The sequence below is a fragment of the Oncorhynchus kisutch genome, unplaced genomic scaffold, assembly GCF_002021735.2.
Source record: "Oncorhynchus kisutch isolate 150728-3 unplaced genomic scaffold, Okis_V2 Okis01b-Okis20b_hom, whole genome shotgun sequence".
NCBI lineage: Eukaryota > Metazoa > Chordata > Actinopteri > Salmoniformes > Salmonidae > Oncorhynchus > Oncorhynchus kisutch.
Window position 1 is genome coordinate 8,704,662 of NW_022261978.1, and position 25,372 is coordinate 8,730,033.

General features: G+C 44.5%; 1 protein-coding gene across 1 annotated transcript in view; it reads right to left on the reverse strand.

Annotated features, from left to right (window-relative positions):
* The window catches only part of LOC109876916 (noelin-2), a gene marked incomplete at its 5' end in the record, with an annotated part of 46,102 nt that overhangs the window by 12,176 nt on the left and 8,554 nt on the right, over positions 1-25,372 (reverse strand). Inside the window, 2 exon segments of the mRNA XM_031811695.1 lie at positions 15,132-15,238; positions 16,639-16,858. Coding sequence (XP_031667555.1) covers positions 15,132-15,238; positions 16,639-16,858 — 327 coding nt within the window.

Genomic DNA, 25,372 nt, shown 5'->3' on the forward strand with positions numbered 1-25,372 from the left:
CACAACCCCCGGGGTACCGGGTTCTCTCTCTCTCTCCTCTCCGGTAAACTCGGACAAGCACTGTTTGTTCCGATTGAAAACAAAACGAAGCCGCTTGCCCTGTTTCTTGGACTGCGTGTCAGCTGATAAACTGGGTTTCACCAGTGATAACCTTGTTCTAACCTAACGTTTTAGAGGAACAACTCTGCTGGAGTTATTCCAGTTGTGGCATGCTGCGTATTCCTGTAGGCAAACAGAAAGTTGCCCCCCCCCCCCTATATGCCGTCCTGATGACTTGTCCTTCTCTAGAGCCTGTTTTAGATTCTGTACAAGTCCTTCTCTAGAGCCTGTTTTAGATTCTGTACAAGTCGCTCCGCCATTTCAAGCTGCATGATACGAAGCTGATGTGTTTCACCCCCCATTCAACTGGGACAATGTCTCCATCTCTTTTGACACCAGCTGTGGCCCATTGTCTGAAACACACTCCTCAACTACCCTGTAGGCTGAGAACATTCCCCGGAGTGTCTCTACCCTGTAGGCTGAGAACATTCCCCGGAGTGTCTCTACCCTGTAGGCTGAGAACATTCCCCGGAGTGTCTCTAACCTGTAGGCTGAGAACATTCCCCGGAGTGTCTCTACCCTGTAGGCTGAGAACATTCCCCGGAGTGTCTCTACCCTGTAGGCTGAAAACATTCCCCGGAGTGTCTCTACCCTGTAGGCTGAGAACATTCCCCGGAGTGTCTCTAACCTGTAGGCTGAGAACATTCCCCGGAGTGTCTCTACCCTGTAGGCTGAGAACATTCCCCAGAGTGTCTCTACCCTGTAGGCTGAGAACATTCCCCGGAGTGTCTCTAACCTGTAGGCTGAGAACATTCCCCGGAGTGTCTCTACCCTGTAGGCTGAGAACATTCCCCGGAGTGTCTCTACCCTGTAGGCTGAGAACATTCCCCGGAGTGTCTCTACCCTGTAGGCTGAGAACATTCCCCGGAGTGTCTCTACCCTGTAGGCTGAGAACATTCTCCGGAGTGTCTCTACCCTGTAGGCTGATAACATTCCCCGGAGTGTCTCTACCGTGTAGGCTGAGAACATTCCCCGGAGTGTCTCTACCGTGTAGGCTGAGAACATTCCCCGGAGTGTCTCTACCGTGGCTGTAGCTGAAGTGTTCCTCATACCCTTTACCTCTGGCCAGTGTGAGTACGCATCTGTAACTACGGACAACTGGTGCATTCCTTTTTGAGCTAAATCTACATGGATGCGCTGCCAGGGCCTCTCAGGCCATTTCCAAGGATGCACTGGTGCAAGGTTTGGCATGTGTATATTAGACTGACACACCGGGCCACCGAAAGTGGCTCCTTGCAAGAGTTTTCATTTTGACCATGCCCTAGTGGGTTTTCATGTTGACCATGCCCTAGTGGGTTTCCATTTTGACCATGCCCTAGTGGGTTTTCATGTTGACCATGCCCTAGTGGGTTTTCATGTTGACCATGCCCTAGTGGGTTTCCATTTTGACCATGCCCTAGTGGGTTTTCATGTTGACCATGCCCTAGTGGATTTCCATTTTGACCATGCCCTAGTGGGTTTTCATGTTGACCATGCCCTAGTGGGTTTCCATTTTGACCATGCCCTAGTGGGTTTTCATGTTGACCATGCCCTAGTGGATTTCCATTTTGACCATGCCCTAGTGGGTTTTCATGTTGACCATGCCCTAGTGGGTTTTCATGTTGACCATGCCCTAGTGGGTTTTCATGTTGACCATGCCCTAGTGGGTTTCCATTTTGACCATGCCCTAGTGGGTTTTCATGTTGACCATGCCCTAGTGGGTTTTCATGTTGACCATGCCCTAGTGGGTTTTCATGTTGACCATGTCCTAGTGGGTTTCCATTTTGATCATGTCCTAGTGGGTTTCCATTTTGACCATGCCCTAGTGGGTTTTCATGTTGACCATGCCCTAGTGGGTTTTCATGTTGACCATGCCCTAGTGGGTTTTCATGTTGACCATGACCTAGTGGGTTTTCATGTTGACCATGCCCTAGTGGGTTTTCATGTGGACCATGCCCTAGTGGGTTTCCATTTTGACCATGTCCTAGTGGGTTTCCATTTTGACCATGCCCTAGTCCCTGTTTATTCTGAACCCATGCTCACGCAGCTTCTACGCTCTAAGTGGTCCTCTGCAGATTTCTCTGTTATCCGAATGTCATCTAGAAAAGCACACAACCCCAGGTAAACCCTGTAAGACCTGTTCCATGATTACCCGGAATACACCATACTCCATAAGGCCGTCTATTCATCTGGTATAAAAACCTTTCAATGTGTTTATAGTCAGGAAATGCTTTGACTCTTGATCTACCTCCACTTGCTGGTAGACCTTAGTAAGGTCTAACCACTTTGTGAACTGTTTATACCCCCGGCTAGAGTAGAACAAACAAGTCCTGTGTCTTTGGTAAAGGTGTACTGGTCCACATCCACCCATGTGGTCCACCCCCCCCCCCGTTTGTCTTTGGAACGTAAACTACAGGTGCTGCCCATCCACTGTATCCAGTGGGTGTGACCACTCCTTGTTTTTCTAGCTCTGGAAGAGCTGTTTGTCTGCTGCCTCTCTGGGTGCAGTAGGTACAGGTCAAGCTGTTTGTCTGCTGCCTCTGGGTGCACAAGGTACAGGTCAAGCTGTTTGTCTGCTGCCTCTCTGGGTGCAGTAGGTACAGGTCAAGCTGTTTGTCTGCTGCCTCTCTGGGTGCAGTAGGTACAGGTCAAGCTGTTTGTCTGCTGCCTCTGGGTGCACAAGGTACAGGTCAAGCTGTTTGTCTGCTGCCTCTCTGGGTGCAGTAGGTACAGGTCAAGCTGTTTGTCTGCTGCCTCTCTGGGTGCAGTAGGTACAGGTCAAGCTGTTTGTCTGCTGCCTCTCTGGGTGCAGTAGGTACAGGTCAAGCTGTTTGTCTGCTGCCTCTCTGGGTGCAGTAGGTACAGGTCAAGCTGTTTGTCTGCTGCCTCTCTGGGTGCGGTAGGTACAGGTCAAGCTGTTTGTCTGCTGCCTCTCTGGGTGCAGTAGGTACAGGTCAAGCCTTTGGGACATCTTTCTCTGACACTTGGATTGTGGCTTTAACTCCCTGTACCACACCCAGTTCACCACTAAACACCTCAGCATATTTATCGCACAGCCGCGCAACTGGGTCTGACTCATGGTTCACTCTTTTTTTTTCAATTTTTTTAAAATTTTTTACCCCCTTTTTCTCCCCTTTTTCGTGGTATCCAATTGTTTTAGTAGCTACTATCTTGTCTCATCGCTACAACTCCCGTACGGGCTCGGGAGAGACGAAGGTTGAAAGTCATGCGTCCTCCGATACACAACCAAGCCGCACTGCTTCTTAACACAGCGCGCATCCAACCCGGAAGCCAGCCGCACCAATGTGTCGGAGGAAACACCGTGCACCTGGCAACCTTGGTTAGCGCGCACTGCGCCCGGCCCGCCACAGTCGCTGAGACAAGGATTTCCCTACCGGCCAAACCCTCCCTAACCTGAACGACGCTAGGCCAATTGTGCGTCGCCCCACGGACCTCCCGGTCGCGGCCGGTTACAACAGAGCCTGGGCGCGAACACAGAGTCTCTGGTGGCACAGCTGGCGCTGCAGTACAGCGCCCTTAAACCACTGCGCCACCCGGGAGGCCTATGGTTCCCTCTTGAGGTGCTGAATCCAGTTCCTCCCCATTAGCGTAAGACCCTTCCCGTTTGACACTAATAGAGGTGGTGGTACAACCTGAGCATCAGGTTTCACTTTAACCTCCAGCTGTCCCACTGACTGAATCGGCCCGAGCTGAGTGAGTTCTCAAAACACATGATTACAGTCGATGCTTCTTTAAATCTCAGCTTCTCTGAGATAACAGACATGGCAGCCCCAGTATCTACCTCCATCTTTATCTTTCCCCCTGTTACATCGCCATGACCATTTAAGGTTTCACGTACTTACAATCACTACACACAGTGAAAAGTCCCAAGTTCTTTTCTGACGGGTGATTTTCCGACTGTGTTGGAGCCTGCAGGCAATAGCAGTTCGGCCTCGTCAACTTGGATCTGTTGTTAAGTAATGTGTCCCCTTTACGGGATCAGAGTGCGCTGTTTGAGAGCGTTGCTTAGAAACCGCGCTCCCCCTGAAACCGCTCTCCCCCTGCAAGCCCTTTCAGGATGTCCGGTCTTCTGGCACGTTCTGCGTTGGAACTCCTTGTAGCGGCAGGTCTGCTGTGAATTTCTTGTCCCCAAACAGCGAAAACAGGGCTTTGACATCTCCCCCCTCTGGTCTGACATCCACTGTTTCTCCCGGTCGGATCAGGGTCGCTGCCCCTCCCGTTTTGTGGTCAACTGATCGGTTCTCAACTGAGTCGGTGTCTGCTGGAATTTCTGCATCCTCTGGGCTGTGCGCTCCAAGTTGTTGACAATGTCCAATACTTTTACCCAGGTTAAATTCTCCCTGTGTGGAGCACTTAACATCTTGCCACGCCGCTCCTTACTGGTTCCTCAGCTGCTCCTTACTGGCAACTCCATGAACTAGCTGGTTCCTCAGAAGCTCCTTACTGGCAACTCCATGAACTAGCTGGTCCCTCAACAACTCCTTACGGGCAACTCCATGAACTAGCTGGTCCCTCAGCAGCTCCTTACTGGCAACTCCATGAACTAGCTGGTCCCTCAGCAACTCCTTACGGGCAACTCCATGACCTAGCTGGTCCCTCAGCAGCTCCTTACTGGCAACTCCATGAACTAGCTGGTTCCTCAGCAGCTCCTTACTGGCAACTCCATGAACTAGCTGGTCCCTCAACAGCTCCTTACTGGCAACTCCATGAACTAGCTGGTCCCTCAGCAGCTCCTTACTGGCAACTCCATGAACTAGCTGGTCCCTCAGCAGCTCCTTACTGCAAAATAACTAAAATCAGAAATCCCTAACAGAGAAAGATGGAAGGGATCCCCAGGGTTAGCCATCCCTGAGTCTGGGTCTGGTAACTCATACTTCAGAAGGATAGCAATGAGGTAAGGTATAGCGGAGGTTTATGCAATAGGGCTTTATAGACCAAAAGATAGCAATCCATCAGTCTACAAGACTTCTAAGAGGGCCAGCCTACTTTCTGATACAAAATGCTATGACGTGTACTGAACCTATTGCCCGTAATATAGCGGAATGTGATATGGTAAACTGCATCCAATGGCTTCAATACAGTGGCAGATGCATTCATATAGACCAGGGGTCACCAGACTGATATAGACTAGTGGTCACCAGGGGTCACCAGACTGATATAGACTAGTGGTCACCAGACTGATATAGACTAGTGGTCACCAGACTGATATAGACTAGTGGTCACCAGGGGTCACCAGACTGATATAGACCAGTGGTCACCAGACTGATATAGACCAGTGGTCACCAGACTGATATAGACCAGTGGTCACCAGGCTGATATAGACTAGTGGTCACCAGACTGATATAGACTAGTGGTCACCAGGCTGATATAGACTGTGGTCACCAGACTGATATAGACTAGTGGTCACCAGACTGATATAGACCAGTGGTCACCAGGCTGATATAGACTAGTGGTCACCAGACTGATATAGACTAGTGGTCACCAGGCTGATATAGACTGTGGTCACCAGACTGATATAGACTAGTGGTCACCAGACTGATATAGACCAGTGGTCACCGGGATGATGTTGCCTACGTCTGGAAATGCCTTGGAGATCAATCAGTCGATCGTGATCAACCGATCTCCAAGGCATTTCTGTAAAAAAAAAGGAAATGATTTTGGGTTTGTATTTTTGTAATTCGTGTGGACTGTTGGCTGTAGGTGCACCTGATTCCGCTGCCCTGCTCGCCGGGTAGGCCAAGTGTTCCCATTTTGAACCATTTCATGTGTCTGAACGTACAAACTCTGTGTTCCCAGGCGGGACCAGAGAGTAAATCAAGCGCACCATAGGCCTACCGCTGGCCAATCGGATGGCTCAGATTACCGTGTCTGTAGTAATTTAGCAGGCGGAAAAGAAAGCTACAGCAAAGTGGTGAGATTTCAAAACGTTTTTAAACCAACGAACACAGCAAAGAGCTGATGTTTCTATGAGAGAGAGACTGTTCTTACACAGCACTGTCAACACTTTGTATTCAGAGACTGTCAACGAACACAGCAAAGAGCTGCTGTTTCTATGAGAGAGAGACTGTTCTTACTCAGCACTGTCAACACTTTGTATTCAGAGACTGTCAACGAACACAGCAAAGAGCTGCTGTTTCTATGAGAGAGAGACTGTTCTTACTCAGCACTGTCAACACTTTGTATTCAGAGACTGTCAACGAACACAGCAAAGAGCTGCTGTTTCTATGAGAGAGAGACTGTTCTTACTCAGCACTGTCAACACTTTGTATTCAGAGACTGTCAACGAACACAGCAAAGAGCTGCTGTTTCTATGAGAGAGAGACTGTTCTTACTCAGCACTGTCAACACTTTGTATTCAGAGACTGTCAACGAACACAGCACAGAGCTGCTGTTTCTATGAGAGAGAGACTGTTCTTACTCAGCACTGTCAACACTTTGTATTCAGAGACTGTCAACGAACACAGCAAAGAGCTGCTGTTTCTATGAGAGAGAGACTGTTCTTACTCAGCACTGTCAACACTTTGTATTCAGAGACTGTCAACGAACACAGCAAAGAGCTGCTGTTTCTATGAGAGAGAGACTGTTCTTACTCAGCACTGTCAACACTTTGTATTCAGAGACTGTCAACGAACACAGCAAAGAGCTGCTGTTTCTATGAGAGAGAGACTGTTCTTACTCAGCACTGTCAACACTTTGTATTCAGAGACTGTCAACGAACACAGCAAAGAGCTGCTGTTTCTATGAGAGAGAGACTGTTCTTACTCAGCACTGTCAACACTTTGTATTCAGAGACTGTCAACGAACACAGCAAAGAGCTGCTGTTTCTATGAGAGAGAGACTGTTCTTACTCAGCACTGTCAACACTTTGTATTCAGAGACTGTCAACGAACACAGCAAAGAGCTGCTGTTCCTATGAGAGAGAGACTGTTCTTACTCAGCACTGTCAACACTTTGTATTCAGAGACTGTCAACGAACACAGCAAAGAGCTGCTGTTTCTATGAGAGAGAGACTGTTCTTACTCAGCACTGTCAACACTTTGTATTCAGAGACCGTCAACGAACACAGCAAAGAGCTGCTGTTTCTATGAGAGAGAGACTGTTCTTACTCAGCACTGTCAACACTTTGTATTCAACACTTAAATGGTTGCCTAGTGTGTTGGGGACAGAGAATAAAAGGAGTAGATTTCTTGGTGTGGTAGAATAGATTCAAGGCATAATGTACAGACAAGGGTATGGTAGGATGTGAGTAGTGGAGGTAAACCTAGGCGTTGAGTGACGATGAAATAAAATGTGCGTTCTTCTTATTTCCACTCAGCGCTGCAACAAGCAGAGCAACAGTAACGAATGAATTGGAAAGTACATCTGTAGCCTTTCGTTGTTGTTATTATTAGCGGCTTTGGGTCTCTTTTAATATCAAGGAGTATTTACATTTCTCTGTTCAAAGGAGTAACAACGTGAATTTGTGCACGAGGCAGAAATAATGCGGTGCGACACGAGTTTCGCCATCAGATGGAAGACGGTGTCCCTTTATGGTCAGTGTCAGTGGAGGAAAGGGAGAGCAGAGGGATGTTGAGAGACGGAGCCTCAGTCTGCTGCTCTCTCCCCCTGCTGAGACTGACCCTCAATCTGCTGCTCTCTCCCTCTGCTGAGACTGACCCTCAGTCTGCTGCTCTCTCCTCTGCTGAGACTGACCCTCAATTCTGCTGACCCTCAATCTGCTGCTCTCTCCTCTGCTGAGACTGACCCTCAATCTGCTGCTCTCTCCCCCTGCTGAGACTGACCCTCAATCTGCAGCTCTCTCCCTCTGCTGAGACTGACCCTCAATCTGCTGCTCTCTCCCCCTGCTGAGACTGACCCTCAGTCTGCTGCTCTCTTCCTCTGCTGAGACTGACCCTCAATCTGCTGCTCTCTTCCTCTGCTGAGACTGACCATCAGATGCAGGCACCATCAGCCCAGTAAAATAAAAGCCAATTATTTAAATGTATGCTCACTCAGCTATTCCTCACAACTAATAAAACAACAACTGATCTGAGTACCGGTGTGATTAGATGTTTTTTGTAAAATGGTCTGAACAACAATGTATTAGCAAGGCAATTCAAGCATAGCCAATATGCAGTGATAATGTATTGGGCCTATAGCCTACTGCACAAACCTCATTACTGCAGGACTGCTTTGAATAGGTTCATGTTGCATAGGATGATTACGTTTTAAGTCATGCTAAAAAAATATATAAAAAAATGATCACTTTGCACTTTGTCTCAAAGTGATCATGACTCAGAAAAGGGTTGGTGACCACTGATATAGAAGATATCGTCATAGTCAATTACCAGAATGAATGTTGACTCTTGAGATTGTGTGTGTGTGTGTGTGTGTGTATGTGTGTGTGTGTGTGTGTGTGTGTGTGTGTGTGTGTGTGTGTGTGTGTGTGTGTGTGTGTGTGTGTGTGTGTGTGTGTGTGTGTGTGTGTGTGTGTGTGTGTGTGCGAGCGTGTGTGTGTGTGCTATAAGGGTTCTCAGGGCTTTGGGAGATAGGACCCCAGTGTGCCGTCCAACAGAATGCCTGACTAATTGGCCTCAGGTGTAATATTTACTGTTCACCTTTTATTGTTATTTCACTTCTGTTTATCCATTTCACTTGCTTTGGCAAAACATATGTCTCCCAATAGAGCCCCTTGAATTTAATTTAATTGAGAGAGAGGAAGACTTCTCTATCAAATCTAAACATTTCAAACAGAAAACCGAAGAAAATGAACAATGGCAAATGGTTTGATGAAGAATGCAAAAACCTGAGAAAGAAATTGAGAAACCTGCCTTACCAAAAACATAGAGACCCAGAAAACCCAGAGTCTATGCCTTCACTATGGTGAATCACTAAAATAATACAGAAATACACTGCAGAAAAAGAAGGAACAGCACGTCAGAAATCAGATCAATGTAACTGAAGAATCCATAGACTCTAACCACTTCTGGGAAAATTGGAAAACACTAAACAAACAACAACACAAAGAGTTATCTATCCAAAACAGAGATGTCTGGGTAAACCACTTCTCCAATCATTTTGGCTTTATAACAAGGAACAAACAGCAAAAACATATACATGATCAAATACAAATCTTAGAATTAATTATTAAAGTTGAAATTGAACTGAGAGAGAGGGAGAGAGAGAGGGAGAGAGAGAGGGAGAGAGAGGGGAGAGAGAGAGAGAGAGAGAGGAGAGAGAGAGAGAGAGAGAGAGAGAGAGAGAGAGAGAGAGAGAGAGACAGATCTTAGAATCAACTATTAAAGACTACCAGAACCCACTGGATTCTCCCATTACCTTGAATGAACTACAGGACAAAATAAAAACCCTCCAACCCAAAAAGGCCTGTGGTGTTGATGGTATCCCCAATGAAATTATCAAATATACAGACCACAAATTTTAATTGGCTATGCTAAAACTCTTTAACATCATCCTTAGCTCTGGCACCTTCCTCAATATTTGGAACCAAGGACTGATCACACCAATCCATGAAGTGGAGACAAATTGGACCACAATAACTACCAGGGAACACAACAGCAACCTTGGAAAAATCCTCTGCATCATTAAGAGCAGACTGGTACATTTCCTCAGTGAAAACAATGTACTGAGCAAATGTCAAACTGGCTTTTTACCTAATTATCATACGACAGACCACGTATTCACCCTGCAGACCCGAAATGACAAACAAACCAAAACAAAGGCAAAGTCTTCTCATGCTTTGTTCATTTAAAAAAGCTTTTCACTCAATTTGGCATTAGGGTCTGCTATATTAAATTGATGGAAAGTGGTGTTGGGGGAAAAACATACAACATTATATAATCCATGTACACAAACAACAAGGGTGGGGTTTAAATTGGCAACAAATACACACATTGTTTTTCACAGGGCCTGGGGATGAGACAGGGATGGAGCTTAAGCACCACTCTCTTCAAAGTATATATCAACAAATTGGCACAGGCACTAGAAGAGTCTGCAGCACCCGGGCTCACCATACTAGAATCTGAAGTCAAATGTCTGCTGTTTGCCGATGATCTGGTGCTTCTGTCCCCAACCAAGCAGGGCCTAAGCAAGCTGGTCCTGAGGTGCTGTTCACAAACACAAACACCCCACAGAGCCCCAGGACAGCAACACAATTAGACCCAACCAAATCATAAGAAAACAAAAAGATAATTACTTGACACATTGGAAATAATTAGAAAAAAACTGAACAAACTGGAATGCTATTTGGCCCTGAACAGAGAGTACACAGTGGCAGAATACCTGACCACTGTGACTGACCCAAACCTTAGGAAAGCTTTGACTATGTACAGACTCAGTGAGCATAGCCTTGCTATTGAGAAAGGCCGCCGTATGGAGACCTGGCTCTCAGGTGGGCACACTGCCCACAAAAAATGAGGTGGAAACTGAGCTGCACTTCCTAACCTCCTGCCAAATGTATGACCATATTAGAGAGACGTATTTCCCTCAGATTACGTAGATCCACGAAGAATTCGAGAAAAAAAATCTAATTTTGATAAACTCCCATATCTACTGGGTGAAATACCACAGTGTGCCATCACAGCAGCAAGATGTATGTACTTGAACTATTTGCATATAATGACATTTGTAATGTCTTCATTCTTTTGGAACTTTTGTGAGTGTACTGTTTACTGTACATTTTTATTGTTTATTTAACTTTTGTTTACTATCTAGTTCACTTGCTTTGGCAATGTTAACATATGTGTCCCCATGCCAATAAATCCCTTTAATTTTCTCTCTCTCTGTCTTTCTCTCAGTCTCTCTCCCCTTTCTCCCTCTATCTATGATTCAGAGGGTTTGGGTTTAAAAGCGGAAGACACATTTCAGTTGAATGCATTCAGTTCTCTCTTTCTCTTTCCCTCTCTCTGGTCAGCTACAATGGTGCCAGACAGAGAGGGGAAATGTGCCATGTACAACTAGCTTACTGTCACTGCATGGAGAGAGAGAGACAGAGAGAGAGAGAGAGAGAGAGAGAGAGAGAGAGAGAGAGACGGAGAGAGAGAGAGAGAGAGAGACAGAGAGAGAGAGAGAGAGACAGAGAGAGAGAGAGAGAGAGACAGAGAGAGAGAGAGAGAGAGAGACAGAGAGAGACAGAGAGAGAGAGAGAGAGAACACGGCGAGAGGAAAGGAAGGAGAGCAATCTAAGAACCAAACATCCATTCCTTGTCGTCTGAAACTGGAGCATGTATATGTGGGGCTGGTGAACGGCCTGGGGGATTTTCCGGCGGTGTGGGACGTCATGGGGGTTCTATCTGCGAGGACGAGGAGGGGGGCTTGGTTCTATTTTTCTAGTCTGTTAATAAAAATGAAATAAAGTTGTGTGTTAATAATGAGGTAACTATTTGGGCCAATAAAAGTATTTTTTAAATCTTTCTCTCTCTAAAGGATGTGTTGCTATATATAACTGTTACACAATGTGCATCTGTAACCGGGATAAGATAACAATGGCAACAGTTGTAACTGGGTTACAGGGCCTGCTGTCAAGGGTTACGGTACCTGGGATACCGTTGCCGTATATAGAACCCTCCTGTCTCCAAGGAGAAGGTCTAATGGTGAACAGACGTGGGTTACCATGCCAATGTAATCACACCTGGCAACCGGGAGACAGTCGCCCTGACAACCAGCTTCATATACATTCCCCTGAGACACAGAGAGAGTGAGCGATAGAGAGAGAGAGAGAGACAGAGAGAGAGAGAGAGAGAGACAGAGAGAGAGAGAGAGAGAGAGGGAGGGAGAGCCAAAGAGTGCCTAAAGCAGCACCTAGATATTCTGCACAGATTCTGGCAGACCTGGTCCCTTACAGTAAATCTCAGTAAGGCAAAAATAATGTTTTTCCCAAAAAATACAAATTCCATCTAGTTACTGTTGCCCTAGAGCACACAAAAAACTATACATACCTCGGCCTAAACATCAGCGCCACAGGTAACTTCCACAAAGCTGTCAAAGATCTGAGAGACAAGGTAAGAAGGGCCTTCTATGCCATCAAAAGGAATATAAAATTCAACATACCAATTACGATCTGTCTAAAAATGCTTGAGTCAGTTATAGAACCCATTGCCCTTTATGGTTGTGAGGTCTGGGGTCTGCTCACCAACCAAGACTTCACAAAATGGGATAGACACCTAATTGTGACCCTGCATGCAGAATTCTGCAAAAATATCCTCAGTGTACAACGTAAAACGCAGAATAATGTATGCAGAGCAGAATTAGGCCGATACCTGCTAATTATCAAAATCCAGAAAAGAGACATTATATTCTATAACCACTTAAAAGGATGCAATCCCCAAACCTTCCATAACAAAGCCATCACCTACAGAGAGATGAACCTGGAGAAGAGTCCCCTAAGCAACTGGTCCTGGGGCTCTGTTCACAAACACAAACACACCCTACAGAGCCACAGAACAGCAACACAATTAGACCCAACCAAATCATGAGAAAACAAAAAGATAATTACTTGACACACTGGAAAGAATGGATAATTAAACAGAGTATTCTGGTATACTATTTGTCCCTAAACAGAAAGTACACAGTGGCAGAATACCTGACCAATGTGATTATCCCAAAATTAGGGAAATCTTTGACAATGTACAGACTCAGTGAGCGTAGCCTTGCTTTTGAGAAAGGCCGCCGTAGACAGACCTGGCTCTCAAGAGAAAACAAGCTATGCAGGTAGCCTAGTGGTTAGAGTGTTGGGCCAGTAACTGAAAGGTTTCTGGTTTGAATCCCCAAGCTGACAAGGTAAAAATCTGTTGTTCTCAGTTAACCCACTGTTCCTAGGCCATCATTGTAAATAAGAATTTGTTCTTAACTGACTTGTTGCCTAGTTACATATGTGCTCACTGCCCACAAAATGAGGTGGAAACTGAGCTGCACTTCCTAACCTCCTGTCAAATGTATGACCATATTAGAGACACATATTTCCCTCAGATTACACAGATCCACAAAGAATTTGAAAACAAATCCAATTTTGATAAACTCCCATATCTACTGGGTGAAATACCACAGTGTGCCATCACAGCAGCAAGATATGTGACCTGTTGCCACAAGAAAAGGGCAACCAGTGAAGAACAAACACCATTGTAAATACAACCCATATTTATGCTTATTTATTTTCCCTTTTGTACTTTAACTATTTACACAACAGACAACACTGTATATAGACATAATATGACATTTGAAATGTCTTTATTCTTTTGGAACTTTTGGAAGTGTAATGTTTACTACATATTGTTTATTATTTATTTCACTTTCTTTGGCAATATAAACATATGTTTCCTTTGCTAATAAAGCCCCTTAAATTGAATTGAATTGAAATTGAAATCGAATTGAGAGAGAGAGAGCAAGGAGGAGAGAGAGGATTATATGAGATGGAGAGAGAGAAGAAGGACTATGTGTGTGAGAAGAAGAGAGGGAGAAAAGGATATTGAGAAGGTCCAACAGAGAGAGAGAAGAAGAACTATGTGTGAGAAGAAGAGAGGGAGAAAAGGATATTGAGAAGGTCCAACAGAGAGAGAGAAGAAGAAGTATGTGTGAGAAGAAGAGAGGGAGAAAAGGATATTGAGAAGGTCCAACAGAGAGAGAGAAGAAGAACTATGTGTGAGAAGAAGAGAGGGAGAAAAGGATATTGAGAAGGTCCAACAGGGAGAGAGAAGAAGAACTATGTGTGTGAGAAGAAGAGAGGGAGAAAAGGATATTGAGAAGGTCCAACAGAGAGAGAAGAAGGACTATGTGTGAGAAGAAGAGAGGGAGAAAAGGATATTGAGAAGGTCCAACAGGGAGAGAGAAGAAGAACTATGTGTGAGAAGAAGAGGGAGAAAAGGATATTGAGAAGGTCCAACAGAGAGAGAGAAGAAGAACTATGTGTGAGAAGAAGAGAGGGAGAAAAGGATATTGAGAAGGTCCAACAGAGAGAGAAGAAGGACTATGTGTGAGAAGAAGAGAGGGAGAAAAGGATATTGAGAAGGTCCAACAGAGAGAGAGAATAAGAACTATGTGTGAGAAGAAGAGAGGGAGAAAAGGATATTGAGAAGGTCCAACAGAGAGAGAGAAGAAGAACTATGTGTGAGAAGAAGAGAGGGAGAAAAGGATATTGAGAAGGTCCAACAGGGAGAGAGAAGAAGAACTATGTGTGAGAAGAAGAGGGAGAAAAGGATATTGAGAAGGTCCAACAGAGAGAGAGAAGAAGAACTATGTGTGAGAAGAAGAGAGGGAGAAAAGGATATTGAGAAGGTCCAACAGGGAGAGAGAAGAAGAACTATGTGTGAGAAGAAGAGAGGGAGAAAAGGATATTGAGAAGGTCCAACAGAGAGAGAGAAGAAGAACTATGTGTGAGAAGAAGAGAGGGAGAAAAGGATATTGAGAAGGTCCAACAGAGAGAGAGAGAAGAAGGACTATGTGTGAGAAGAAGAGAGGGAGAAAAGGATATTGAGAAGGTCCAACAGGGAGAGAGAAGAAGAACTATGTGTGAGAAGAAGAGAGGGGGGAAAGGATATTGAGAAGGTCCAACAGAGAGAGAGAAGAAGAACTTTGCGTGAGAAGAAGAGAGGGAGAAAAGGATATTGAGAAGGTCCAACAGAGAGAGAGAAGAAGAACTATGTGTGAGAAGAAGAGAGGGAGAAAAGGATATTGAGAAGGTCCAACAGGGAGAGAGAAGAAGAACTATGTGTGAGAAGAAGAGGGAGAAAAGGATATTGAGAAGGTCCAACAGAGAGAGAGAAGAAGAACTATGTGTGAGAAGAAGAGAGGGAGAAAAGGATATTGAGAAGGTCCAACAGAGAGATAGTAGAAGAACTATGTGTGAGAAGAAGAGAGGGAGAAAGGGATATTGAGAAGGTCCAACAGAGAGAGAGAGAAGAAGGACTATGTGTGAGAAGAAGAGAGGGAGAAAAGGATATTGAGAAGGTCCAACAGAGAGAGAGGTCCAAGTGAACGTCTCTGCTGATACCAAGGCTTTCTGACATCACCTGTCGCCCCCCCAACCTGACAAACACACTCACCCTGCTGTCGGAGCTGGGTATCATGGCGTCAGTCATCCAGCATCCAAAGCGGGAGCCTGACGCTCTAACAGTGATAGGGATGCTCACCCCTGTTAATCGCCCACAGCCTGGGAGACACACACACACAGGTCACTATATATACACACAGCCTGGGAGACACACACACACACAGGTCACTATATATACACACAGCCTGGGAGACACACACACACACAGGTCACTATATATACACACAGCCTGGGAGACACACACACACAGGTCACTATATATACACACAGCCTGGGAGACACACACACAGGTCACTATATATACACACAGCCTGGGAGACACACACACACACAGGTCACTATATATACACACAGCCTGGGAGACACACACACACACACAGGTCACTATATATACACACAGCCTGGGACACACACACACACACACACAGGTCACTATATATACACACAGCCTGGGACACACACACACACACAGGTCACTATATATACACACAGCCTGGGACACACACACACACAGGTCACTATATATACACACAGCCTGGGTCACACACACACAGGTCACTATATATACACACAGCCTGAGACACACACACACAGGTCACTATATATACACACAGCCTGGGAGACACACACACACACAGGTCACTATATATACACACAGCCTGGGACACACACACACACACACAGGTCACTATATATACACACAGCCTGGGACACACACACACACACACACAGGTCACTATATATACACACAGCCTGGGAGACACACACACACACAGGTCACTATATATACACACAGCCTGGGAGACACACACACACACACAGGTCACTATATATACACACAGCCTGGGAGACACACACACACAGGTCACTATATATACACACAGCCTGGGAGACACACACACAGGTCACTATATATACACACAGCCTGGGACACACACACACACACACAGGTCACTATATATACACACAGCCTGGGAGACACACACACACAGGTCACTATATATACACACAGCCTGGGACACACACACACACACAGGTCACTATATATACACACAGCCTGGGACACACACACACACACACAGGTCACTATATATACACACAGCCTGGGAGACACACACACACACAGGTCACTATATATACACACAGCCTGGGAGACACACACACACAGGTCACTATATATACACACAGCCTGGGACACACACACACACACAGGTCACTATATATACACACAGCCTGGGAGACACACACACACACACAGGTCACTATATATACACACCACCTGGGACACACACACACACACACACAGGTCAATACACACACACACACACACACAGGTCAATACACACACACACAGGTCAACACACACACACACACACACACACACACACACACACACACACACACAAATACAGCATCTTATAACACACATACACACAGGTCAACACACACACATACACGTATTGCACCTTAATACACACATTCCCCTCCACTCCTCCTACCCAGTTTGTTCATACAGGCGTGCAGCCTAGTCTCCAGCAGTAGCACTCTCTGTTGTAGTTCTTCATAGTCGTAGGCCCCCACCTCCTCCTGAATGGCTGTCAGGATGATCGACAGGTTAAGGACCTCCGCTCGGAGCACGGCCAGGGTCTGGAGGTCTAACCTGTACTGGTCAATCACCGACAACAGGGGGCGCAGCTGAGACATCTGACCCTTCAACTCCTAAAGGAGGGAGGAGGATCAGAAGGAGAGGAGATGAGAAGGAGTTGGTTATCTGCACGAACCCAGCCTTCACTATGAGTCATCCATACATCAATTGTCTTAAATCCTTTATTTACTAAATAAGTAATTCACAGAAATGCAAAACAAACAGTAGATATGGTTACAAGGAAATGATAGGGGAATGAGCCCTAGTGGGCTAAACTTCCCAAAAGGGAAGTGGGGGTCGACTGAGATCGACTGAGATAAGACACTACAAAGTTGATCATTATAACAATTGAAATGCTAATCCTTTGCACATGAACACTCACTACATTCGGGAATAATTGCGATCAATATATATATTTAAGTTCAGTGTGTCGCCAGGATCTCTGTTGAAAAGTTTGTTTCTGTTGGAGAGTTTGTCCGCCCTCTCTCTCTCTGCCGTGGTTAGAATGGATAGTTCAGAGTAACATTCATTCATGTCGTTATAGAATAGATGTTTCAGCAGTTGTCGGTCCTCGCATTCACGGGTACATAATTCCTAGCTGCAGACTAGTAATTAGTATCAAAGATTTGTTCTTATTCTGTCGGTATCGATAATCTAAGAGTTTAACCACGTGGTTAAGAATCCAGCAACAGAAATGTATGGTCTGATCTCAACCCTTAGCCCTCTCGTAATTGAGGTTAGCTCGGTCTGAAGTGGGAAAACCCAGGTGGGGTTTTTATTCAGAACGTAGAAATGGTTGTCCCATGACACCGGGTCCTGCCTGTGCTCAAGGGCCGGTCCTCTGATTTAGTTAAACTCGAAAAGGGAATTGGAGTTTCCTTCATTAAACAGTCTAAAATCACATTAAATGATTTCACAAATAGTTTCATCTTCATTCATTTTATACAACAATTAGATGTAAGCCTCATAACTTTGTACCAAACGGGCCAGTTCGTAGCTCGTTACTTAACCAATCATTTATACATTCTCCAGAACATGAATATTGTTTGGACCTCCAGTTCTGTGTGGTGGACGAAATTCCTTTGTTCTCTCTATGAAAACTCTCTCTCTATACTCTGGCCATGAGGAGAGGATCTCCTCCAGGAATGTATGACCTGTCTAACAGAGCCTGGTTTAACTTCTTGGCATACCCATCCCGTTAGCGGGATCATCTTCGTCAACATCCACTGAATTGCAGAGCGCCAAATTCAAATTAAATTACTAAAAATATAAAATTTTCCTGAAATCTCAAGTGCAATATAGCAAAACACAGCTTAGCTTGTTGTTAGTCCACCAGGCGTGGCAGATGTCAAAAAAGCTTTACAGCGAAAGCATACCAAGCGTTTATGTAAGGACATCTCTCTCAGCAGACAAAACATTACAAACAGCTAGCAGCAAAGTAGATTGGTCACGAAAGTCAGAAAAGCAATAAAATTAATTGTTTACCTTTGATGATCTTCGGATGTTTGCACTCACGAGACAACCCAGTTACACAATAAATGTTCCTTTTGTTCCATAAAGATTATTTTTATATCCAAAATACATCCATTTTGTTGGAGCGTTTTGTTCAGAAATGCACAGTGCGGTCACGATGGGGCAGACGAAAATTCAAAATAGTATCCGTAAAGTTCGTAGAAACATGTCAAATGTTTTTTATAATAAATCTTCAGGTTGTTTTTACAATAAATAATCGATAATATTTCAACCGGACCATAGCTTTTTCAATAGGAGAGAGAGAGAAAATGTTTCCTCCAAGCTGTTGCGCATTGCAAAACTCTGCTGGCACCCAGCCTTCCACTGACGCGATGTGATCGTTCTCGCTCATTTTTCAGAATAAAAGGCTGAAACTATGTCTAAAGACTGTTCACATCATGTGGAAGCCATGTGGAAGCCATAGGGAAAGTAATCTGGTTGATATCCCTTTAAATGGAGGGAAGGCATGCAGTGGAACAGAAAATAAGAGGCACTTCCTAGTTGGATTTTCCTCAGGTTTTCGTCTGCAATATCAGTTCTGTTATACTCACAGAGAATATTTTGACAGTTTTGGAAACTTTAGAGTGTTTTCTATCATTAGAATATTCTAAGCATATTCTAGCTTCTGGGCCTGAGAAATAGGCAGTTTAATTTGGATACGTTTTTCATCCAAACATCAAAATATCAAAATACTGCCCCCTACACTCAACAGGTTAAAGAGTAGAGAGAGGGAGAGGGGGATGGTGCTCGCTGTACCCAAAGAGGGTAACTTCATGACACTACAAATACCTAGGTGCCTAGATAGACGTAAACTCTCCTTCCAGACTCACATTAAGCATCTCCAATCCAAATTAAATCTAGAATTGGCTTCCTATTTCGCAACAAAGCATCCTTCACTCATGCTGACAAAACATACCCTCGTAAAACTGACTATCCTACCGATCCTTGACTTCAGCGATGTCATTTACAAAATAGCCTCCAACACTCTACTCAGCAAATTAGATGCAGTCTATCACAGTGCCATCCGTTTTGTCACCAAAGCCCCGTATACCACCCACCACTACGACCTGTAGGCTCTGTTTGGCTGGCCATAGCTTCTTATTCGTCGCCAAACCCACTGGCTCCAGATCATCTATAAGTCTATGCTAGGTAAAGCCCCGCCTTATCTCAGCTCTCTGGTCACCATAGCAACACTCACCCGTAACACACGCTCCAGCAGGTATATTTCACTGGTCACCCCCAAAGCCAACTCCTCCTTTGGCCGCCTTTTCTTCTAGTTCTCTGCTGCCAATGACTTGAACGAATTGCAAAAATCACTAAAGCTTATATCTCCCTCACTAACTTTAAGCATCGGCTGTCAGAGCAGCTTACCGATCATTGCACCTGTACATAGCCCATCTGTAAATAGCCCACCCAACTACCTCATCCCCATATTGTTTGTTTTTCTGCTCCTTTGCACCCTGTTATCTCTACTTGCACATTCATCTTCTGCACATCTTTCACTCCAGTGTTTAATTGCTTAATTGTAATTATTTCGCCACTATGGCCTATTTATTGCCTTACCTCCCCAATCAGACTACATTTGCACACACTGTATATAGACTTTTCTATTGTGTTATTGACTGTGTGTTTGTTTTTCTCATGTGTAACTCTGTGTTGTTTGTGTCGCACTGCTTTGCTCTATCTTGGCCAGGTCATAGTTGTAAATGAGAACTTGTTCTCAACTGGCCACCTGGTTAAATAAAGGTTAAATAAACATTTAAAAAAAATATATATATATATTGATCGGCAGGTCTCGAGTGGCTAGATGTTCTTTACCATTCGGCCATCAGATTTTCCACCAATGCTCCTTATAGGACACATCACTGCACTCTATACTCCTCTGTAAACTGGTCATCTCAGTATACCCGTTGCAAGACCCACTGGTTGATGCTTATTTATAAAACCCTCTTAGGCCTGACTCCCCCCCTATCTGAGATATCTACTGCAGCCCTCATCCTCCACATACAACACCATTCTGCCAGTCACATTCTGTTAAAGGTCCCCAGAGCACACACATCCCTGGGTCGCTCTTCTTTTCAGTTCGCTGCAGCTAGCGACTGGAACGAGCTGCAACAAACACTCAAACTGGACAGTTTTATCTCAATGTCTTCATTCAAAGACTCAATCACTCTTACTGACAGTTGTGGCTGCTTTGCTTGATGTATTGCTGTCTCTACCTTCTTGCCCTTTGTGCTGTTGCCCAATAATGTTTGTACCATGGTTTGTGCTGCTACCATGTTGCGTTGCTACCATGTTGTTGTCATGTTGTGTTAGTACCATGCTGTGTTGTCATGTGTTGCTGCCTTGCTATGTGGTTGTCTTAGGTCTCTATGTATGTAGTGTTGTGTTGTCTCTCTTGTCATGATGTGTGTTTTGTCTTATATTTATATTGTATTTCTTTTTAACCCCAGGCCCCCATCCCCGCAGGAGGCCTTTTGCCTTTTGGTAGGCCGTCATTGTAAATAAGAATTTGTTCTTAACTGACTTGCCCAGTTAAATAAAGATTAAATAAAAAATTTATAAATATAAACAACAAGTTGAGTGCATAAATGATGTAATATGCGAGGGAGATATGTCTACTGTAACTAAAAAGTAATACTAAGTGTATGTTGTGTAGTAAGCTGTTAGTAGACCATCCTAAAAATGTGGTCCCTTTCCCCCTCATAATTTAGCCTACTGTTCTGAGTTGGTGGTGCACATGTAGCCTATAGCCTGTTTTAGAGAAATGTAATCATTGAATATTGTAACAGCTTTCACTGTCTGCTTATATGCCCCCTTTATTTATCCTACGGTTCTGACTTGGTGTACAGGGAGAACACTGTAAGAACGGCCCGTGTTCTGAATTCTGTCTCTGTACATTTCAAAGGTGCTGAACAAAGAGTTATATTGACTACGTCCGTCCTAGCACGCTCATTAATGTCTTCATTTAAACTACGGATTGCCTCTTATCCTCTTGCCGCCCCCTTATGCCATAGTTTGTACATCTCAATTGTCAGTAGAAACCACATTTGCTTTAGCAAGTCAGCCATATCATGTTTTGATAAAGGCAGTAAATGAGGCTGAATGAACTGTTTCGCTGCCAGACAAGGCTCCGCTGATATTTGTATTTATTTATTTATTTTATTTAACCTTTATTTAATCAGGCAGGCGTAGCAGATTCACTACATGGTGCTGAAAAGAAAGCTCTCCTGACAGCTTAATGTCGGCCCTAACAGTTTATGGGCACCGTTTGAAACCGTTATAGTGCAATGAATGTATTGTTTAGTGTTGTGTAGAGTAGTGGCTTTGCTGGCATGCATCTAACATTATTTATTTATTCACCAAGATATACATGCTTAAATCACCACTGAAACGGAGAGAGAAAGAGGGATATAGAGAGAGAGAGGGTTGGAGAGAGAGGAATGAAGAGAGAGAGAGGGTTGGAGAGAGAGGGATGAAGATAGAGAAAGAGAAAGAGAAAGAGGGTTGGAGAGAGAGAGAGGGTTGGAGAGAGAGGGATGAAGAGAGAGAAAGAGAAAGAGGGATAGAGAGAGAGAGAGAGGGTGGGAGAGAGAGGGATGAAGAGAGAGAAAGAGAAAGAGGGATAGAGAGAGAGAGGGTTGGAGAGAGAGAAAGACGGATAGAGAGAGAGAGAGGGTTGGAGAGAGAGGGATGAAGAGAGAGAAAGAGAAAGAGGGTTGGAGAGAGAGAAAGAGGGTTGGAGAGAGAGGGATGAAGAGAGAGAAAGAGAAAGAGGGTTGGAGAGAGAGAAAGAGGGATAGAGAGAGAGAGAGGGTTGGAGAGAGAGGGATGAAGAGAGAGAAAGAGAAAGAGGGTTGGAGAGAGAGAGAGGCATGGAGAGAAGGAAAGAGGGATGGAGAGAGAGAAAGAGGTATGGAGATAGAGAAAGAGGTATGGAGAGAGAGAAAGAGGTATGGAGATAGAGAAAGAGGGGTGGAGAGAGAGAAAGAGGGATGGAGAGAGAAAGAGGGATGAGAGAGAGAAAGAGGGATGAGAGAAAGAGGGATGGAGAGAGAGAAAGAGGGATGAGAGAGAGAAAGAGGGATGAGAGAGAGGAGGGATGAGAAAGAAAGAGGGATGGAGAGAGAAAGAGGGATGAGAGAGAGGAGGGATGAGAAAGAAAGAGGGATGGAGAGAGAGAAAGAGGGATGAGAGAGAGGAGGGATGAGAAAGAAAGAGGGATGGAGAGAGAGAAAGAGGGATGAGAGAGGAAGAGGGATGAGAGAGAGAAAGAGGGATGAGAGAGAAAGAGGGATGAGAGAAAGAGGGATGGAATGAGAGAAAGAGGGATGAGAGAGAGGAGGGATGAGAGAGAGGAGGGATGAGAAAGAAAGAGGGATGGAGAGAGAGAAAGAGGGATGGAAAGAGAGAAAGAGGGATGAGAGAGGAAGAGGGATGAGAGAGAGAAAGAGGGATGAGAGAGAGAAAGAGGGATGAGAGAGAGAAAGAGGGATGAGAGAGAGAAAGAGGGATGAGAAAAAGAGGGATGGGAGAGATAATTACTTAGATGAAACATTAGATGAAGATATCATCACCCCAGGAGAACAGTAAATCATTCACACACACACACACACAGTTAAAGGCCAAACCCTGCTGTCAGTAAAAGAGCGTTTGGTGGATAATCCCTCTCCTGCTATCTTCTCTCCTTCAACTATCTCTCCAACCCTCTCTTCTCTCCTCCTCGCTCTAATTTCTCACCCTCTTTATCACTCTAATGCTGCCTCTCCTAAATCCATCTCTCCCTCTCTCTCCCTCTCTCTCTTGCTCTCTCTCTCTCTTGCTCTCTCTCTGTCTGCCCTTCAGTTCTCCTCAGCAAAAACATTGAAAAGCATTAGATCTCTCTTTCTCTGACTTTCTCTCACTCCAGCCCTCTCAATCTTCCATCTCTTCTCCCTCCTCTTCCTTCCCCTCTTTCAATCTCCCCAACCTGGTCTCAGAGCATTTAGTATTATTCTGTACTTAAATCCGAATCACTCTATTTAGTATGATATGTTACGTTTCGTATGGTATGTATTCGTTTGTGGATGTTACGAAGGACAATTCGTATTACATGTTATGAATTTGCTAAACATACAATATGTTACGAATTAGCAAAATGTACAATATGTTACGAATTATCAAAATGTACAATATGTTACGAATTATCAAAATGTCTGATATATTATATATTCTAGCTAGGTGGCTTGGTGGCTAATGTTAGCTAGCTGGCTAAAGTTAGCTAGCTGGCTAAAGTTAGCTAGCTGGCTAATGTTAGCTAGCTGGCTAATGTTAGCTAGGCTAGGGGTTAGGGTTAAGGTTAGGGTTAAAAGTAGGTGTTAGGTTAAAGGGTTAAGGTTAGGGTTAGGGGAAGGGTTAGGGGAAGGGTTAGGGTTAGGGGAAGGGTTAGGGGAAGGGTTAGGGGAAGGGTTAAGGTTAGGGTTAGGGTTAGGGTTAAGGTTAGGGTTAGGGGAAGGGTTAGGGGAAGTGTTAGGGGAAGGGTTAAGGTTAAGGTTAGGGAAAGGGTTAGGGAAGGGTTAAGGTTAGGGTTAGGGGAAGGGTTAGGGGAAGGGTTAAGGTTAGGGTTAGGGGAAGGGTTAAGGTTAGGGTTAGGGGAAGGGGAAGGGTTAAGGTTAGGGTTAGGGAAAGGGTTAGGGGAAGGGTTAGGGGAAGGGTTAGCTAAAAGGGTTAAGGCTGGGAAAGATTAGCTAACATGCTAAGTAGTTGCTAGTAGTTGAAAAGTTGCTAATTATCTAAAATGCTAAAGTTGTCTGTCATGAGATTCGAACTCACAACCTTTGGGTTGCTAGACGTTTGAGTTAAACGTCAACCTATTCACCTTGACCAATGCCCCTACTTTCTATTTTGCATTAAAGGAAAATTACACCCCAAAACTATCTTTTAGTATTTGTTTCATTAGTCTATTGTTGACATAATCCCAAAACGTCTTTCTTGTCAGCAATCAAGTTTTCAAGATATGTAAACTTTCAAAATACAGAAATCATCCCCGGATGATGAATTTAGCATCATATGATGTTTAATGCATCATCATACAGTATGATGCCAAATGCATCATTCGGGGATGATTTTTTGTATTTTGAAAGATTTTGAAAGAAACAAATACCAAAATCTTGTTTTGGGGTGGAATTTTCCTTTAAGTAACCATCTGTCTCATGTAACCATACCAAATGTAACATGTCATACTAATTTGAGTGTTCCGGATTTACATTCCCTATGTTACGTCTAGTCTATGAGACCAGGCTGCTCTACCACACTCTGATTGGAGAGGCAACCAACCTGAAGCTATCAATGTACCCAGCAAGCTAGCATAGCTAGATAGCACTCGTGTCAGGTATACAGTTGGCTACAGTTACCCAGAGCAAGCTAGCTAGTTTTATAGTTTGGTCATTTAATTCCAATATATTTCACAATTCCCCCAAAATATGTTTATGAAGCTAGCTACGTTTTATAGGGTCCTCACAGCGAGACAAAGCCGATAATGCAGCTTTTGTTGATTAAATATGACACTGAGGCCACCGCAGTAAATTACACGTGACTACAGTTTGCACAAGTGATCATAGTTCTTTACTCGCTCCCTCTAAATCCATCAGGCCGATGGGTTAACGTTAGTGAACTGGACCTCCAACCTGAGATGACAATCAAACTGCATTCGGTTTCCATGGGGATTCCCCCAAGCGAAAGTGGCTACGTGCGAGGGGCTGAGGTGGAAAGAAAATAAACGTGTTTGGACGGCAGCCTAGGTTTCACAACCTCTGTCACAACCACCATGTACTCATTGGGTTTCCAGGTAGTGGAATAACACAATGTACCAGTAACGTTTTCCCCAGCAAACCAACATTTGGTTCTGTGAATGTTCTCATTGGGTTTCCAGGTAGTGGAATAACACAATGTACCAGTAACGTTTTCCCCAGCAAACCAACATTTGGTTCTGTGAATGTTCTCATTGGGTTTCCAGGTAGTGGAATAACACAATGTACCTGTAACGTTTTCCCCAGCAAACCAACATTTGGTTCTGTGAATGTTCTCATTGGGTTTCC